This window comes from Xenopus laevis, chromosome 9_10S (genome assembly GCF_017654675.1).
Source record: "Xenopus laevis strain J_2021 chromosome 9_10S, Xenopus_laevis_v10.1, whole genome shotgun sequence".
Lineage (NCBI taxonomy): Eukaryota > Metazoa > Chordata > Amphibia > Anura > Pipidae > Xenopus > Xenopus laevis.
The window spans coordinates 22,489,153-22,507,170 of NC_054388.1; the positions used below are offsets into that span (position 1 = coordinate 22,489,153).

The 18,018-nt window shown below is 39.7% G+C and overlaps 1 protein-coding gene across 3 annotated transcripts in view; it reads left to right on the top strand.

The window, feature by feature from the left end:
* ttyh2.S (tweety family member 2 S homeolog) overlaps nt 1–18,018 on the top strand; it is a 94,659-nt gene that overhangs the window by 55,603 nt on the left and 21,038 nt on the right. For 2 of the 3 annotated variants that reach the window (NM_001087123.1, XM_041577654.1), the window contains 5 exon segments: nt 263–335; nt 2,591–2,660; nt 5,403–5,458; nt 17,518–17,610; nt 17,873–17,965. In NM_001087123.1, the coding sequence (NP_001080592.1) occupies nt 263–335; nt 2,591–2,660; nt 5,403–5,458; nt 17,518–17,610; nt 17,873–17,965 (385 nt within the window). 3 annotated transcript variants of the gene reach the window in all.

Genomic DNA, 18,018 nt, shown 5'->3' on the forward strand with positions numbered 1-18,018 from the left:
AAGGTGGAATTATGGCTTGTATCTTTAGGTGGAAGTATAAATTCTATTGACAACCCATCAGAAGAGGTCGTGAACAGATTTGATATTCGCTAAATTAATGGACAAGTCACCAAGCACTATATACTTAACCAACTTTAGTTTGTAAGCTTCTTAGGTCCATCATATAGAATTGGTATATAGATAAGACCAGTATTAATTAGAGACTTGCATTAATGAACTGATAACCCCCTAAGGTGGTGACCATTATGTTTATTTGTTTTAGAATGCTGTGCTGTGGGCTGATTGCTCTAATGCTGAGTTGGGCATCTCTGGCCCTGGAAACCTCATCTGCAGTGGTAAGTGTACATCCCATTTAATGGTCTATTGGTCCATTTAAAATGGTGCAGACTAATAACAATTTCAGCACGCTTGCACTGTTACAGATGTGGATGCTTTCCAGAAGTCATATATTTTTCACATACTGTAGCTTTTCTCAGGCAATTGATTTCTGAACACTTCTTTCTGAGCCACCATGGCAGTACTTGTTATACACACATTTGAAGCAATTTAAACCCATCACTGTTACAGCTGAACAGCTGCTGTTTGATTCATAGCAGTAAAAGCTTTTACCCAACCTCTTTCCTTCCTCAAAGATGCTGCATAAATATATCTGACCTCAGGAGGAATGGGAAATGGCACTAAAAGGGTCATTGCTTATTAAGATGTGGATCTGTCATAGATGATGTTTGGTGTGTGTGTGTGGGGGGGTGGGGGGGTGTTCTCATATGACTCCTTTGAGTTTTAAGAAGATGAGTAGATTGTCACTTAATAAACTCTAATATTGATAAGAAATTGGCTCAATATAAAGCTGGCCATACACATTCAGATTTTCTTTTTTACTAAGGGCACCAAATGAGGGGATCTTTGCCTGAATGGCCATGCAAGTGCTGATCAAAGATTAGTTCATACTGTGAGAATACCGGTACCCGTCGGGCAAGGACCACATTAAAGTGCTGATGGTGTTCTTGTCCTCCAGAATTTATATTTGTCTTTTTATAAAATTAAACATAGATGCTGCTGAACTAGGTTTTTTTTGCACTTTGTAATCTTTCTAATGTTTAGTGCACATGTGCAGATCTTTGAGCTCCAGAATGTTGTACAAAGTACTGCACTTCCCTGATGAATACAGCACTGTATTTTCTACACCCCGCCTAATGCTCTTGCATCCAGTTTATAAGTACATGATTACATTTAACCCAATAATCTCCAGGTGGCACTTTTAATCTAATCATTCAGAAGCCTTAGAGATCTATATTATATTCTTCACTTACTCCTTCTGAACTATTGTCTTCTTCATGCCATCTGCTATTATTATTTGTGCATTCTAACCCCCACCATGTTTTAACCATGAACTCTTTCATGCTTCCTGCTTTGTCCACAGATATAAACAAATTGATTGCTAATACATTTGTGGCTGCAATACTGCACGTGGAAAGTGCTTTTGTTCTAGTGGGGTGTGTCACATTATGACCCACATTCCCAATTAGAACAATGAGTCTGTGCATGTGTCCCCTACTCCCTAATGAAAATGCTACCATCTGGGTAGGAATGCTGGTAATCTACTGATTGATCATAAAGCCCCTGGTTTCTCCTGCATTAGTTAAACTAACCCATTTGAACGGTCCCTTAAAACTTGATCAAACAATTTTCCTGTCTAACTATTCAATAATTGCTCAAATGCTGATGAATCTCTTCTTTATATCCATCACTACAGCTCCCCAATAATTCAGTGGTTTAAAAACTGTTTGCTGTTGAGAATGTTGTTTTAGATGCATATATATTAGTGAGCAAAATGCCCAATTATATTTTCTTTTAGGTAATTTTTACTAAAGACTGCTCCCAACTCCTCTTCAGGGGCCCAGACTGTATAATATAAGTAACTATAAATAACTTTGCAACCAACCTCACTTATTTATTAATTTTGTTGGAAGGTGGCAACTGTTTAGTAGTGGACTTTAATGTGTATGTAGTTAGACAAAAGGTGGTGATATCTAACATATGTAACTCAATGATTCTCCAGAAGACACAATCATTTTCATTTTGGAGGGGAAAATGACACACTAACAAAAGCACAACTGGGTCTGTGAGCGTGAAGCTTCTTACATTTTTATTACTTACACTGTGCCCAAGCAATGCAGCTGAATTGGGCACATGTAACTCTGCATCACATATAGTAAATGAAGACTAATAAGTGTAGCTATGCACATTAAATATTTATGTTACTATGGGTCACATCATGTCATCATGTATCTTTTGGGTATTAAGGTGTATAACGGCCTATCAGAGCCACCTTAAGTATTGAAGGACAGATGACATGTTATCAGCTTTTTATTCTTCAACATAAAACATCAATTTCTGTACAAACTTCTGTATAAACTTTAATTCCCAAATTCTAGCATTAGCATACAATTACAAGAAATTAAGTGTTTTAGAAGAGAATTTCTTGTAAACTGCTGGGGAAGTCAATACCAAATTCAGGCATTAGTATACAAGAAATGAAGTGTTTATTTGTAACAGTGTTGTTATACTCCAAGTGCTCCTTATCTTTTAGGGCACCAGTGATTTCTGTGTGGCTCCAGACAAATTCATCTTAAACATGACTCCAGATCAGATCACAGCAGGTAAAATGAAGCTACAGCGCCCTTATGTGATATTAATTTCACTTATTCAGGGTTGCCATCTTTACCCATTTTAAAACAAGACATATGTTTGGAAGTAAGTTTAGAAATATTATACATGAGTTTTTGTAAAACAGTTTACAATGCTACCTGCCACAATTGTCTTAGCAGTACTGGAAGGACACAGTGGCAGTGGGTTTACCCAAGAAGAAAGCAGAATCCACAAGGTTGCAAGTAGGTATTTTAAAAGGGAGTAGGGCCAGGTTTGGAAAGAAGATCAATTACGACGCATCACATAGTTGCCCAAAGTTTCCTCCTTTGGGTGACTTCTGAAGAACAAAACAATGCATTTGTTTACCTCTAGAGATTTTAGTTATTTATAATGGAGAAGCATTTGCAGGAGATTTGTCACCCACTGTCATGTTTTGACAAATCTCCCTGTCAGCCACTGCCCTTACAGACTTTTAGGTTCTATGGGGTTATTGATTAATCTGCATATCTGTAGCTAGTAAAGGGTTGTCTAAATATATTTGGATTGGATGAATGCAGTCCTGTTTGAATGAAAGTTCCAGAAGCTACGGAGCAAAATATTGTACCCTTGTCAGGATATTCAGTAAGGCTAATGACAGAGGTGCAGGAAATCTGCCTGCTGAAATATGAAGGCTGAGACTCAGCACTTAGGTTAGTGCCACATGCACATCTGTTTGCATCTGGAACCTTTGTGTCGGCTCTGGAAAAAAAACCACACTGCCCATGGAGGCACGAGAATGGTGCGTTTCTTCGCCAAAATCAGGCCCACATCATCATTCTGTGTGCAGGCAGAAAAGGATGCTACTGCCAGCATAGGAGCTGATTTTCAGACTGCACATTTCAGCAAACCAATTTTCAGCCCGTCTGGCATTAGCCTAATATGCAGACATAGTTTAATTACTCTAAACAGTATAAGGAATTTTTAACTGTGTCCAGTGTCGGACTGGCCCACCGGGATACTAAGAAAACTCCCGATGGGCCTAGGTGTCAGTGGGCCCTCTTGCTTCTAACCATTTAGCCTATTTCATGGTTATTCCTAATTTCTTTTTAGGAATAAAAATGCTTAATAATGGAAGAATATAGTAAGTAGATATAAAAGACTAGGAGAATAAAGAGGTTGAGTGAAGAAAGAAGGAATAATAGATTGGAAAGACCACGGTCTAAGGTTTTCTGGGGGGCCATGGTCTTAAGTTTTCTGGTAGGCCCCTGGCATCAGGACTTTGGCTGGGTCATTCCAGGACAATTATCTTTTTGCACTCCAGTATAAAGATGGTCATGCATTGGCTGGTAATAGCAGCCACATCTGCTCCTCCAGACCAAGTATGGTGATCTGTTTTCTTACCCAGGTACCAAGTGATTTGATCAGCCCAATTCTGCCCTCCACATAGATGGCCAAATCTGGCAAAGATACGCTCATTTGGCAAACACATGGACTTTTCTGTGTGTGGCCAACTTAACTGTGGTGTTCATATTCTACTGAAGTATGAACTTTCACATCGTCTTTTTGTCAACAGTTTGAGCAGTATTTAGTATGTTGCACCACAAGATGTTGAGTCCCTGGTGATTAAAACCAGCTCTACAGCATGATGCTTCTTTTTTGACTGTGGGCATGGGTCATCCATATCATAGTAGCCATTAATCAGATACTGTACATTGTAAATACAGTGAAGGATGGTGGGCTATAGCATCATGCCATGGAGCTGTTTTTCATCAGCAGAAGTGAGAACCTAATGGGGCAAAATACTTGGAACTACATATAAACATAAATCATCATTATTTATTTAGCAGGTTATGCACTATTTTATATACATTTTTAACAAATAGGGTCTTACAATTATTTCATAAACAAGTTGCAGAATAAAAATCAGGTGCCTCACAAGAGCTTACAAAATTAATGTGCTCATAACTTTTCCCTTCTCTTTCATATTCACACTAAGGGGCAGATTTACAAAGCTCGAGTGAAGGATTCGAATTAAAAAAACTTCGAATTTCAAAGTGTTTTTTGGGCTACTTCGACCATCGAATGGGCTACTTCGACCTTCGACTACTACTTCGACTTCGAATCGAACGATTTGAACTAAAAATCGTTCGACTATTCGACCATTCGATAGTCGAAGTACTGTCTCTTTAAGAAAAACTTCGACCCCCTACTTCGGCAGCTAAAAGCTACCGAAGTCAATGTTAGCCTATGGGGAAGGTCCCCATAGGCTTGCCTGTGTTTTTTTGATCGAAGGATATTCCTTCGATCGTTGTATTATAATCCTTCGAATCGTTTGATCGCAGGATTTGCGCTAAATCGTTCGACTTCGATATTCGAAGTCGAACGATTTTAGTTCCTGGTCGAATATCGAGGGTTAATTAACCCTCGATATTCGACCCTTAGTAAATCTGCCCCTTTGTATCTACCTTCATACTATTTTGCTGTATTTTTTTTACCATAGTTCAGCTGTTGCCATGTTTCTTTTTATTCTCTGCTTCATTATTGTTCCTTCTGTTTTATTACCGTATGTCTTACCTTGTTCTCCTGTTATCATTTATAATTTTTGTATAGTGATGTAATTTGTATTACACGACTAAAATAATAAAAAATAATATTCCCCTGCTGTAAAATGCAAGTTTATCCATGGCCTCTATAAAAGCACTGTTTTTATATGGTCCACTTCCCTACAAATCAAGCACTAAATGGCTTTTCTCTTTCTTGCATAACTTTTGTAGATGTTGTTCATTACTATCTGTACTGCAGCCAGAGTCAGAGGAACCCTTTCCAGCAGGTAAAGTAAAACCTACCTTGAGACATCACAATATATCTTCTTGCCACGCCTTCTTCTTACAAACACTATCCCCTCATGAAATTTACATTCCTACAGCTGCTGTGAACTAAAATTTCCTAGCCACTGTATGTCAGCATAAACCCTGCCCCCAGACCAGAAAGTCCCTCCTCCAAAATCTATAAAACATCCCCCCCCCTTAGGGCCAGCAGTCTTTTTTTTCGGACCACAGATTTTTATTCTTCTACTTTTAAAATTATTTTTACATTTCATACCCGTTTGGTGCTCCTTTTGTTAAGGGCAGGGGTTCTTCCTGTTCTGGGCAGTCAGGATTTTCCTTAAAACACTCTGTGGATTATTAAGAAGGTTTAGGTCCACTCGTGAGCAAAACGTTGGACACCTTCTTATGGCTCTCCAGAGCCTAAAGCACACTGTGGTAATCTCCCTGAAGGAGGTTAACGGTGTAGTGGGGTCTGTTTTCATCCTGGTTCTTTCTTTTTGTTTTGGCAGTCCTTCTCAGTATGGCCGCTTATCATGGTCGCCTCGTCCAAGATGACGCCGGTGGTTTGGCCACGCGTCCGGAAGTGACGTGTTTTAGCTTCTGGGCATGCGCATATTCACCGCTTCTGCCCTTCTATTAATGATGGCGGAGTTATTTGTTAGCTACTGCGCATGCGCCTTCCGAGATCCAAGTGTCATTCGCTGAAGGCTATGGGAGGCAGGGAGTTTTGAGTCATCCATCACGCAACTTCTTTGTTTTTGTCCTGCCTCCAAGTTGTGGTTCCCTTGCTCTCCTGCCTTTGTATATCAGATATTCTTGGATACATGTCAGGCTTGCTTTTTTATTTTTTACCTCTGTCTATAAATAATCATTAACCGTGCTGTCATCATCGGTTAGATCCAAGGAAAATTTCCCTTTATTTCCGGGAAGTTGCAGAGCTGATCAAGTCGGAGTGGTCTAAGGGATCCAAAAGAGTTTCTATTTCTGCTCTGACATCCAGATTTTCTAGATTGTATCCTTTTTTAGGAGAAGATACAAAGTGTTGGAATTCTCCTCCAACAGTTGATTCAGCGGTCATTCACCTTGCCAAGACGACTACTCTTCCTATTGATGATTCCTCAGTCCTAAAGGATGCCATGGACAGGAAGGCAGAATCAGAATTGAGAAAAGTTTTTCAGGTGTCTGGAGCTGCTTGTCGACCTGCAGTGGCCTTAATTTCAGTGGCAAAAGCCATTTCCCTCTAGATCGATAATCTGGATTCAGCCGTAAAGGAGAGGGCAGAATTACAAGATGTTTCTGCGGGCTTGTCTGAGTTAAAGCAGGCTGCTGCTTTTGTTTCTGAAGCTGCAATAGATGTAACTTGACTTATGGCTCATAATATGGCTTTGTCGGTTTTAGCCAGGAGGGCCCTCTGGCAGCGTCAATGGTCGGCAGATACTCCTTCCAAATAGAGCCTGTGGTCATTGCCTTTTGAAGGAGAGAGACTTTTTGAGTCCAGATTGGATGACATCATCTCAAAATCCTCGGAGGGAAAGAGTCTTTTTCTTCCACAGGATAAGAAAAAACAAAAGCCTCAGTCTTTTAAATCTTTTCTTTTTCGAGGGACCGGAAGAGGTAGATCATCCGGTTTTGCCCGACCAAACCAGAAAGACACAACAAGGTATTTTTCTTGGTCTGGAGCCAGCACTTTGGCCAGTCGAGGTAAGTTTACCCAGACTTCCAAAAAATCTTCCTGACTATTTTTGGCTGGAAAACTCCAAGGTGGGGGTTAGACTTGCGAGTTTTTCAGACAAGTGAGAAAAGACAGTATGAGACCTTTGGGTTAGTTTGGTGATCGAGCGGGGATATCGTATAGAGTTTTCCACTATCCCAGTTCAAGAGTTTTTTGCCGTCTCTTCAGTTCTCAGGAAAAAAGAGAGGTCTTGGAAGAGTATCTGGAGCTGTTGCAGGTGAACGAAGCTATCATTCAGGTTCCAGAAGGACAGAGAGGTCAGGTTTTTTACTCCATTCGATTTCTGGTAAAGAAATCCTCAGGGGGTTGGAGGCCAGTTTTAGACCTGAAAAGATTGAATGCCTTCATAGCTCCAAAGAAGTTCAAGATGGAATCCATCCATACCATCATTCCGGTGCTCCAGGAAGGGGACTGGCTAATCTCCATAGATTTGAGAGATGCATATCTTCATGTCCTGGTGGTGGCATGTCATCAGCCCTTTCTTCAGTTTGCAATAGGCAGGAGACATTTTCAGTTTCTTTTACAAAGCTTCTGATTCCACTAATTGCAGAACTCCACAAAGAGGGCATATTAATTTGGCATTATTTGGACGATCTGGTTCTGTCGAACAAAGATCCAGCTCTCCTGTTGAAACACCGGGATCAAGTTCTATATTTCCTTTCAGTCCACGGCTGGTTGATAAACATGGAGTTCCCTGGATTCCTCTCAGTCTCAGTTTACCTAGGTGCCCTTTTCAACACACTCAGTAGGTCAGGTCTCCTGTCTTCCGGGGGAGAAGGCTCACAGGATTAGTCAGAAAATTTCACTCCTTGACGAGGACTGCATGTCAGCCAAGGATTATATGTCTATCCTGGGTCTCCTGGCTTCTACTATTCCAGTGACCAAATGGGCTCAGTGGCACATGAGAACTGCTCAGCAAGTTTTTCTTTGCCAGTGGGACAGATTTCAAGAGGATTGGGCTCAGAAGATTGTGGTACCACAGTCACTGAAGGAAGATCTCCAGTGGTGGCTAAATATTTCAAACCTTTTGAGGGGTTTTCCTCTTCGTCATATTCACTGGGAATTAGTAACGACAGATGCATCTTTCCAAGGGCCTCTCACATGGCTCAAGGAGTTTGGCTTGATCTCACTTCCAATATTTTGGAAATCAGGGCAGTCAAGTGTACCCTGTTAGCTTTTGCTCATCTATTGAAGGGAAAATCCGTGAAAGTCAGGATAGACAACACGACGGCAGTGGCATACATAAGGAGGCAGGGGGTACAAGGAGTGCTCAGCTGCTGCAGGAGGTATCCCCTTGTTTGGGCAGAGGAGAATCTAGAAGCCCTGACGGCAGTATATCTTCCAGGGTCTCAGAATCAGCAGGCAGATTTCTTGAGCAGAAGTGGACTGTGCAAGCACGAGTGGCAGCTCAATCCAGTGATATTTCAGCAACTTGTGAAGAGGTGAGGCGAGCCAAGTATCGACTTGATGGCTTCATCAGGCAATTTTCAAGTACCCATGTTCTTCTCGAGGAGATTTCACCCTCAGGCAGCGGCAGTGGATGCACTTCTCCAGAATTGGGACTTTCCCCTTGTTTATCTCTTTTCACCAGTTCCGCTTTTATCGCCTGTTCTTTTGAGAGGGGGAAGCCTTGGTGGTTACCATTAAAGAAGGACCTTCTCCTTCAGGGGCCCCTGTTGCATCCGGATCCAGCCTCTCTTTCACTGACAGCATGGAGTTTGAGCGGAAAAGATTGGAAGACTTAGGCCTTTCGGAAGCAGTGGTAACTACTCTTCTTCAAGCTAGGAACTCTTCAACCTCAAAAACATATTACAGAGTATGGGAGAGGTTTTTGGTCTGGCAAAGTCAAAATGGCTTAGAAGAGTCTGTTTCGGATTTACCACAAGTTTTGAATTTTCTGCAGAACGGTTTGGACAAGGGTTTACAATACAGAACACTAAAGGTTCATGTATCAGCCTTGTCGGCGATGACAGGGGTTAGAAGGGCAGAAGATCCAGTCATCAAAAGATTTTTTATGGCAACATTGAAATTGTGGCCTCCAAAGAGGTCTTTCTCTTCACCATGGGACTTGCCTCTTGTTTTTAAGTCCTTAGTATCTTCCCCATTTGAGCCACTGAATGAAGTTTCTGTCTAGAATATAACTCTAAAGACTTTGTTTTTAGTGGCTATTATCTCAGCGGCCAGGGTCAGTTTTTTACAAGCCTTGTCCATAGATCAAGATAATATATCCATTCTGCCAGACAAGGTGATTTTAAAGCTGGATGTTTCCTTCTTGCCTAAAGTTGTCTATACATTTCATCTGGATCTGGAGGTTGTCCTTCCATCCCTCTCTACTAACTTGGCTGCTTCAGAAGACCCTCTGTTTTTGAATTTGGATCCAGCCAGGGCACTCATGCAGTACCTGGATTCCACAGAGCCCTTTAGAAGATCGAAAAAATAGTTTGTTATCCCGGCAGGGGCAAGGAGAGGTTAGGCCGCCTCTTCTTCCACTATTTCCAGTTGAATGGTTATCCTGATTTCAAAAGCCTACCGATTACAATGCAAGCTAGCTCCCAAAGGGATAAAAGCTCACTCTACAGTGGCCACATTCTGGGAAGCGGTGGCGAAAGTTTCGGTGGATCGGATCTGTCAGACGGCTTCTTGGAGTTTAGCTAGAACCTTCATGAACCATTATCGTCTCAATGTGGGGCGCACAGCGGTGGAGTTTGCTTCTGGAGTCCTTCAGTCCTTTAACTCTAATTAAACCTTATAAGGATTGGTTGAGAGTTTGTTTCTTCATAGTTTCTGTGGTTATCTCCAATTTATTTGTACGATCTCCTATTTCTGTCATATCTCTCTGAATTTCCTTAAGAGCTCCAGCCACTGCCCCAGAAACTGTCTGTGTTATCGTTTCAATCAGAGATGCCTGCAGTAGTCGTAATTCCTCACTGTAAATCTTAGAGGGGGACAATTCCTCCCTTAGGGAAGAATTGACACAACTGAAAAATACATGTGAGGATTTGGAAAACATCTCGTAGGCAAATCCTATGGATTAGGGGAGTGCCAGAAGAGATCTGTATGGATGCAATCCCAAATTACCGCCTAGATTTATTTAAATTCATATGCCCGGATTTTTAGATTATAAATGGCGGGTGGATAGGGCTCACATTAGGCCCGAAGCCCCCTGCTACTAAACCCCCGAGAGACATTGTGGTTTGCTTTCACCACTATCAGGCTAAGGAAGCTCTCCTAGCAAAGTCGAGAACACTTAAATCGATAGATTTTCGGAAAAGCAGGATTCAGATATTTGCAGATCTGTCTTCCATTACTCTGGCTAAGCGGAGGGAACTTCGGCCTATTACACAGAAGCTGAGAGAGCACAATATTCGCTACAAGTGGGGCTACCCTTTTAAACTGATGGTGAACCGTTCTGGACATCTACATACTTTGCAAAATTTATCAAATGGTACTAAATTCCTCAGAACCCTGGGTATTGAAGGCAATGAGAGGCAGTCTACCTAAGAACAATATGTTGTTGGAAAAAATGACCATGTACAGTATAGGTAAAATAGTAATGAAATCAGGGAAGAAGGCTCGCTCTAGCCCTAGTTTCACCTAGTCAGTCTAGTTCTGAGTCTCTCTTCATCCTTTACTAACTGCAATCTGCCTAAACAGGGATATATGAATTTATACTACCTACAGTATTCCCTGCTGGACTTAAAGTCTCTTTGGAACTTTATACAATACTTTCAATGACTACACAGTGTCTGAACTGGTTACCCCCATCCCCCTTTTTTTTTTCAATCGCTGGGGGGGAATCTCTTATGTTTGCTCCCCTTAGGCTTAGGTATGTGAACCTTAGCCATTGTATAGACACAATAGTCTTTTTTTCTGTTTTTTTTCTTTATTTCTTCTAGGTAAAGGTTTACTGGGTTTCATTCGTAGACGATATTTAACAGCAAGAGGGGCCCTTTTATTGAAGGGTCTGTGGCTTTATTGAAGGGTCTGTGGCTTTGGTACCTGATTGTCTATGTTAAGAATATGTTTGTCTCTAATCTTTTTTTTTCGTTAAATGTACAACAACTCTAGATGTCCATGTAAGCTGGGAAAATCCTCTGATAACGGTCTCTCTATATAGTGGTGTCTCATATTTGAGTCAAGCTATAGAGGATACTGGGCGCATAGTAAGGTTACTAATATCTAAGCCTGAATCTCTGTATATGATATGTAAGATAGCTTAATTTATGCTATATATGACTATCCTAAAGTATGGCTAAGATAGTATCTCTTAATGTAAAAGGACTTAATAGTGTAACTAAACGATATTTAGCAATGAAAGAAATTAAAGCCTTAAAGGCAGATATTGCTTTCCTGTGAGAGACGCATTTGGTAGCTAACGGAATTACGCGGTTATATTCTAAATATTATCCAACAGCATACTATGCTTCAGGGCCCAATAAAAATGCAGGGGTAGCTACTCTTATACATAATGATTGCCCATTAAAAGTTGAGCAAATTATCAGTGACCCCAAAGGCCATTACTTGTTGTTAGTAGGCAATTATGCTAATAGAACAGTAGCCCTTTTAAATATTTATTCACCTAATAAACATCAGCTCCGCTTCTTGAGAAGGATGATTGCTAAAATTGAGCAGTCTGAGTCCCTATATGGGGTAATAGGGGGAGACTTTAATATGTTATATTCGCAAGAAGTAGATCGTTCCTACCCTTGTCCGGATAAACAGGCACATTTAATGTCATGTAACTTATGGAAGCTGATGCGACACACTGGTTTGATTCCTGGCGTATTAATCATCCTAAGGATAAGCAGTATACATTTTATTTATCAGTACATAAGGTTCACTCTCGTATTGATAATTTTTTTATCTCACAAGCAACCTTGCGCTTAAGATACTCTACTGAGATACACCCGATCACGTGGTCGGATCATGCACCAATATCCCTAACTATAGATCTCCTGAGGCTTCCTCTTCGAGAGCCCCATTGGAGGCTGAACAAAACTATATTACATAATCTAGAGGCTCTTAAACAAACTGAATCGAGTTTAAAGGAATATTTCCAATTAAATGAGGGATCAGTGCATAATCTGACTACTTTATGGGAAGCCCATAAGGCTACAATTAGGGGCCATCTTATCGCGTTGACCGCTAGTAAACGGAAAGAGAAAGTGGGGATCTATCTTTCCATGCAAAGGAAACTCAAGAGATTTAGAATCACAATATAATCTATGTGGGGCGGAATCAAATTATCAACTTGAGGAAGGACCTAGCAAATGTTAAAAGAGCTGAGGTCTCTAAAGCTATAATCTGGACAAAGCAGACCTTCTATGAAAAAGGGGATAGGCAGCACACTCTATAAGCGAGGAAGCTTAAAGACCAACAAGCATCGTCACGTATTAATGCAATTCAAACTAAAAAAGGGCAGCTTACCTATGACCCAGTTCGAATTGGGACTCGGTTTCATGAATTTTACTACAATTTATATAACTTAGCGAAATCTACCCCATTAAACAATAATACGTTGTTCCAACAGGAAGATCTGCAGTTATTAAATAAGGACATTACATTGGAAGAGCTAACACAGGTACTAAAAGGTATGCCAAATGGTAAAACCCCAGAACCAGATGGGCTACCTTATAGATACTATAAATTATTTTCACATATTCTCTCTCCTTATATGGTAAAACTTTTTACCCAATATATGCAAGGAAACCCAATACCTAATTCCATTCAGACATCATATCTTTCTCTTATACCCAAAGAAGGTAAAGACCCGACACAATGTACAAATTATAGACCTATAGCCCTCTTAAATTCAGATCTTAAATTTTTCTCAAAAATTTTGGCCAATAGATTAGCCCCGATAATGCCAAATTTAATAAATCAAGATCAGGTAGGATTTATAGAAGGACGTCAGGCTGGGGATAATACAAGAAGGGTGATCAACCTTATTGAAATACTTAATAGAACAGGCACTCCTGCTGTCGTTTTAAGTTTGGATGCTGAAAAAGCATTCGATAGGCTAAACTGGACCTATATTTTCACATTGCTTACTAACTTGAACCTAAAAGGCCCATTCTTTGAAGCCCTTAAAAATCTTTATAGTCAACCTTCAACCCGGTTAAAGTTAGCCGGTCAATCAGATAAGCCTATTCCAATAACAAATGGCACGAGGCAAGGTTGCCCTCTTTCGCCCCTATTATATGCATGTACTGAACCACTGGCTGCAGCGATAAGAGAGAGCCCTAATATATCAGGGGTGCCTCTTCGACCTAATCAGTTTAAAATTGCACTTTTTGCTGACTATGTCATTTTGTCACTAACCCATCCAACTGCAGCATTGTCTAATTATAATGGAATTTCATCTGTTCAGGAGGTTCATAGAAGACTTATTTCGAATATGGCTTTTGAAAACATGATTGCTTATACTCAGAACAGGACACATAAGTTTCTAGCTATTTGGGCTCCTTACGAGATGTTAGCGAAAACCACAAAATCCTTAACTATTTTTGCGCTCTCCTGGGTGGCAAATGTTGAGCTGTAAGTTGTATAGATTCCTGATTTTTCGTTAACTCACGATGTTCGCTTCAGACGTGGACTTTGCTTTGGTATCTGAGTTACTAAGCAATGTGCAGTCCAATTTTTTATTAATTGCTATGGAGAATATTTCTTGTAAGGTAGAACTTTATTTTTTGTTTTTATTTTTTCTTTTTCATTTGTTTTCTGTTTTCTATGTTACTGTTTTAGCATGTATGAGAATGTCCAGAACGATCTTAGCTTGTAATACAGACTTGCGGCAATGTTTAATGCTCATGTGCTATTTGGCACCCACTTTTGTAATGTGTACATGCGATATTGCAAGCTTGGACTGCTTTATTTCTCTTTTCTTTTCTGGATAATTTTATTCTTAATAAAAATTTTAAGTTACAAAAAAAAAAAATTATAAAGGAATTTAGTATATTCTCCGGTTATAAATTAAATCTGTCAAAATCTGAGGCCCTATCCTTAAATGTCTCTGTAAGAGAGCTTCAAACTCTGAAGGCTAATTTTGACTATAGATGGAAAGAGAATTCAATTACTTGGGCGTTCAAATTACAACAAAATATCATTATACCAAACCAACTTTAATCCTCTCATAAATCTAACTAAGCAATTGTTTGTGAAGTGGGCGCATTTCTTGATATCTTGGTTCGGAAGAATCACAGCAATTAAAATGAGTATCCTACCAACATTTTTATACTTATTTGAAACCCGGCCGGTTATGGTGCCTAAGAGGACATTAAAAGAGATTCAAAATATATTTCATAAATTTATTTGGAGACAAAAAAGTCATAGAATAGCTAGATCAGTCTTGACAGGGCCTAGGGCCTCGGGAGGCTTAGGAGTGCCCTGTATACAGACATACTATGAGGCAGCACAAATAAGACAAGTGATGGCCTGGTCATCTTAGACTTCTCCTAGCGCCTGGGTTAACATTGAAAATTCAGCGGCACTGGAAATTCTTATTAATACACTAATATGGGCAGCTAACATTAAAGATAAGGAAGGAAAGGGCTTGCTGCCGACCACACAGCTTACCATGAAGATTTGGTATAAATTAAGGCATAAACGGGAGTTGATATCACAATATTCTTTAAAAACAAGCTATCTACAGAACCCTAATTTTCCTCCAGGGATGAATGCATCTTTCCGCAGGCGTTGGGGGAGCACAGGTATATCCACAATAAGAGAATTGCTAGATGAACGCACCTATACACCCTTAACTTTTCAGGAACTAAAAAATTTAATGCCAAACTCCACTTTATACCAATTCGAATATCTCCAATTACGTCACTTTATAAATCCGTATTGTATTAGTGCAAAAGATGCTGGGAGTACAGCATTTGAAACATTAGCTAAGAAGGGCCTACCACAAAAGGGACTTATCTCTAAGATATACAGGCTTCTTAATAGTCCATCAATAATAGGTATGGGACATCATAAGTATATGGTTAAGTGGAATATAAAAACATTGAACCGATTGTCGCAAAAAGATTGGGTGGGTATCTGGCGCAATGCAAATCAAATGAGCACATGCATAAGACAAAAATAACATATCTATAAGATACTGATGTTCTGGTATTACACCCCCGATAGATTACATAAGCTATTTCCGGAACACACGCCCCAATGCTGGAGAAATTGTGGAGAAATAGGTACATTGCCTCATATCTTTTGGGAATGCCCAATTGTTAAACCAGTATGGATGGAAATTAAGAAGATACTAGACCGAGTTCTGACAATACAAGTCCCACTAGATATAATTACCTTCTTATTGGCAGACCCTTTGTGGGCTTATCAAAATCTAGCCAAAAGTTGGCAAACCAAATTTTGATGGGTGCCCGGATAGCGATAGCATCTAAGTGGAAATCCCCTGAGTGTCCGAGTATCAAGTAAATTATTAATAGAGTGAATGCCAATAAGCGGTTTGAAGCAATTATAGCCCATTTACAAAATACAACTCCTCAATACCTTAAAACATGGTCTATATGGGAACTTGAAGGGTTTGCTAATATGCCATAGACTGAATAGCCTTTTTCTTTAGAAAATATGACAGCCAGAAAATTGGATGATAAAACCACTATCCTAAGAGACATAATTATTGGGTGTTCTGTTTCCATAACACGTGAAATTAGTGGTAAAGGAGGTGGTAGCAGCTAAGACCACTGCTATGGACACTGACTTATAGATATGCATATAATGGTGTTTTGTTTGTTTTTTTGTTTTTTTTCCTCTCTCTCTATATTCATTATAGATTGCAAAGTGGCACATATATGAACTATCACATAGATTTGCACACCTTTATGATGGCACGCACACACAAGAGGAACACAGTATAAAGGATCCCCAGTAAATAGGGGAGTATTCACTAGGTAAAGTAGGCAATTACACTGCACACTAAGCACTTTACTAACACGCACATGGTTTTTTTTTTAGACACATATGGAAGGATAAACTATATTTATTTAACTTGAGACATACACCTTTTGGAATCTGTTTTTTTTTTCTATCACTTATCATATAAGAGTCACAAACTGTGGATAGGATGGCTGAAATGGGCTACCAACATCTCTTGAACATTATGCGGGCTTCAAATGGGGGGTTGAGAAGCCCATTCATATTTGGAAGCTTTAAAAGAGGGAGGCTCCTTATAAAGGAATAATACTAAAATGGTGAAGGAATATGGTTAAAACATATAGATGAAGGAGACGAGTGGTTAAAGACAATGAAAGGGAGAATAAGGCCGGGTATGAATATATATGCTCAGCCTACCAATGGACATCAATTGAGTTTGGTTGTTGTTTTTGTGATGTTTGTATTTGTACTTTGCTGTACTTTTCTTTTTTTAATGTGTTTTTCTTGTTCTGTATTTTTCACTATCTGGAAAAAAGGAAAATTTCTAAGTAAAATTATAAGTTAAAAAAAAGAGAGAGTTTGTTTCTGTTTTCCCTCCCAGTTTTTTTTGATATTGCATCCCAGTGTTTATGTTGACATACAGTGGCTAGGAAAAGGGAAAATTATTTTTCATACTTACCATAATTTTTCTTTCCTAGCCACTATGTATGTCAACACACCCTCCCTTCTTGGACTAAATTATTAGACTGCTGGCCCTAAGAGGGGGTGTTTTATAGATTTTGGAGGACTTTCTGGTCTGAGACTACCCAGTGTTTATGTTGACATACAGTGGCTAGAAAAGGAAAATTACGGTAAATATGTAAAACAATTTTCCCTTTTTAAGCATCTGTTGCCAGTGGTTGTGGCCTGGTGGGCTTTTCTACTATAAGTCCATATAACATGTACCATTTGCCACTGTCTCCATGTAATTGTTGTTAAACTGAGCCTGGGATGTCAGCAGGGGTGCTCCTATCATTAATGTGCCTCAGGTTACTATGGTTTGGCAAAAATCTGCACTTGGTAACTATATGATCCTAAATTCTGTGTTTAAAGAGTTTCAACTCTTCTAGTGCAGAGAGAACAATTGCATCCTCTGCACTAGTGATGGGGCCCCTGCTCACACCTAAAGTTAATTTTAACATGCAAAAACTTTATGTGGGGGGGTGGCAGCATGCCTTGCAGAATTGCCACAATATTGTCATGTTATCTGGTTTGGGCCTCCACTTTTGGTTTTTGGCCTCAGCTAGTTTGGTGGAAGCTTACATTTATCTCTTTAATTGACTATATTTAGGAAATTTCTTATTTCAGTATGCCAAAGCTTTATTAAATTTTCATTTTCGCGATAGTTCAAAAACATTTCAATCATGTTAATCCCTTCTACTCTCTTTCTCTTTGCAGGCTCTGACAGTCTTCCAAAGGTCACTTACAACCATGCAAATCCAAATCCAAGGCTTACTCCAGTTTGCTGTGCCATTATTTCCCACAGCCCAGGTGAGGCCTCCTTGCAAGCCTTTCATTTATTTCTGCTGGCCAATCAACATAAGCAGTAAACCAGCCCTGGAGTAGCTTAATTGTAGCACTTGTTGTTATAGATATAAACCTCCCAGCATCTACTTGGTTTGGTTTTTAGGGATGTTGGGAGTTGTTATCTTCAGTGGCACCTATAGACTATGATACAGCCCTCCTTTATACAGGCAATTGCAAAATAAGTCCCATCTCATTTGTATTTACTTTCTATGTTTTGGGTAAACAGAAGGATCTCTTGGGTATACAGCTCCTTCTAAACACTTCTGAATCCAACCTACATCAAATTACAGCTCTGCTGGATTGCAGAGGGCTTCATAAGGTAAGCAACATGGTGCATGATGACAAAAGTTGCTATTTTGATGCAAAAGTCTG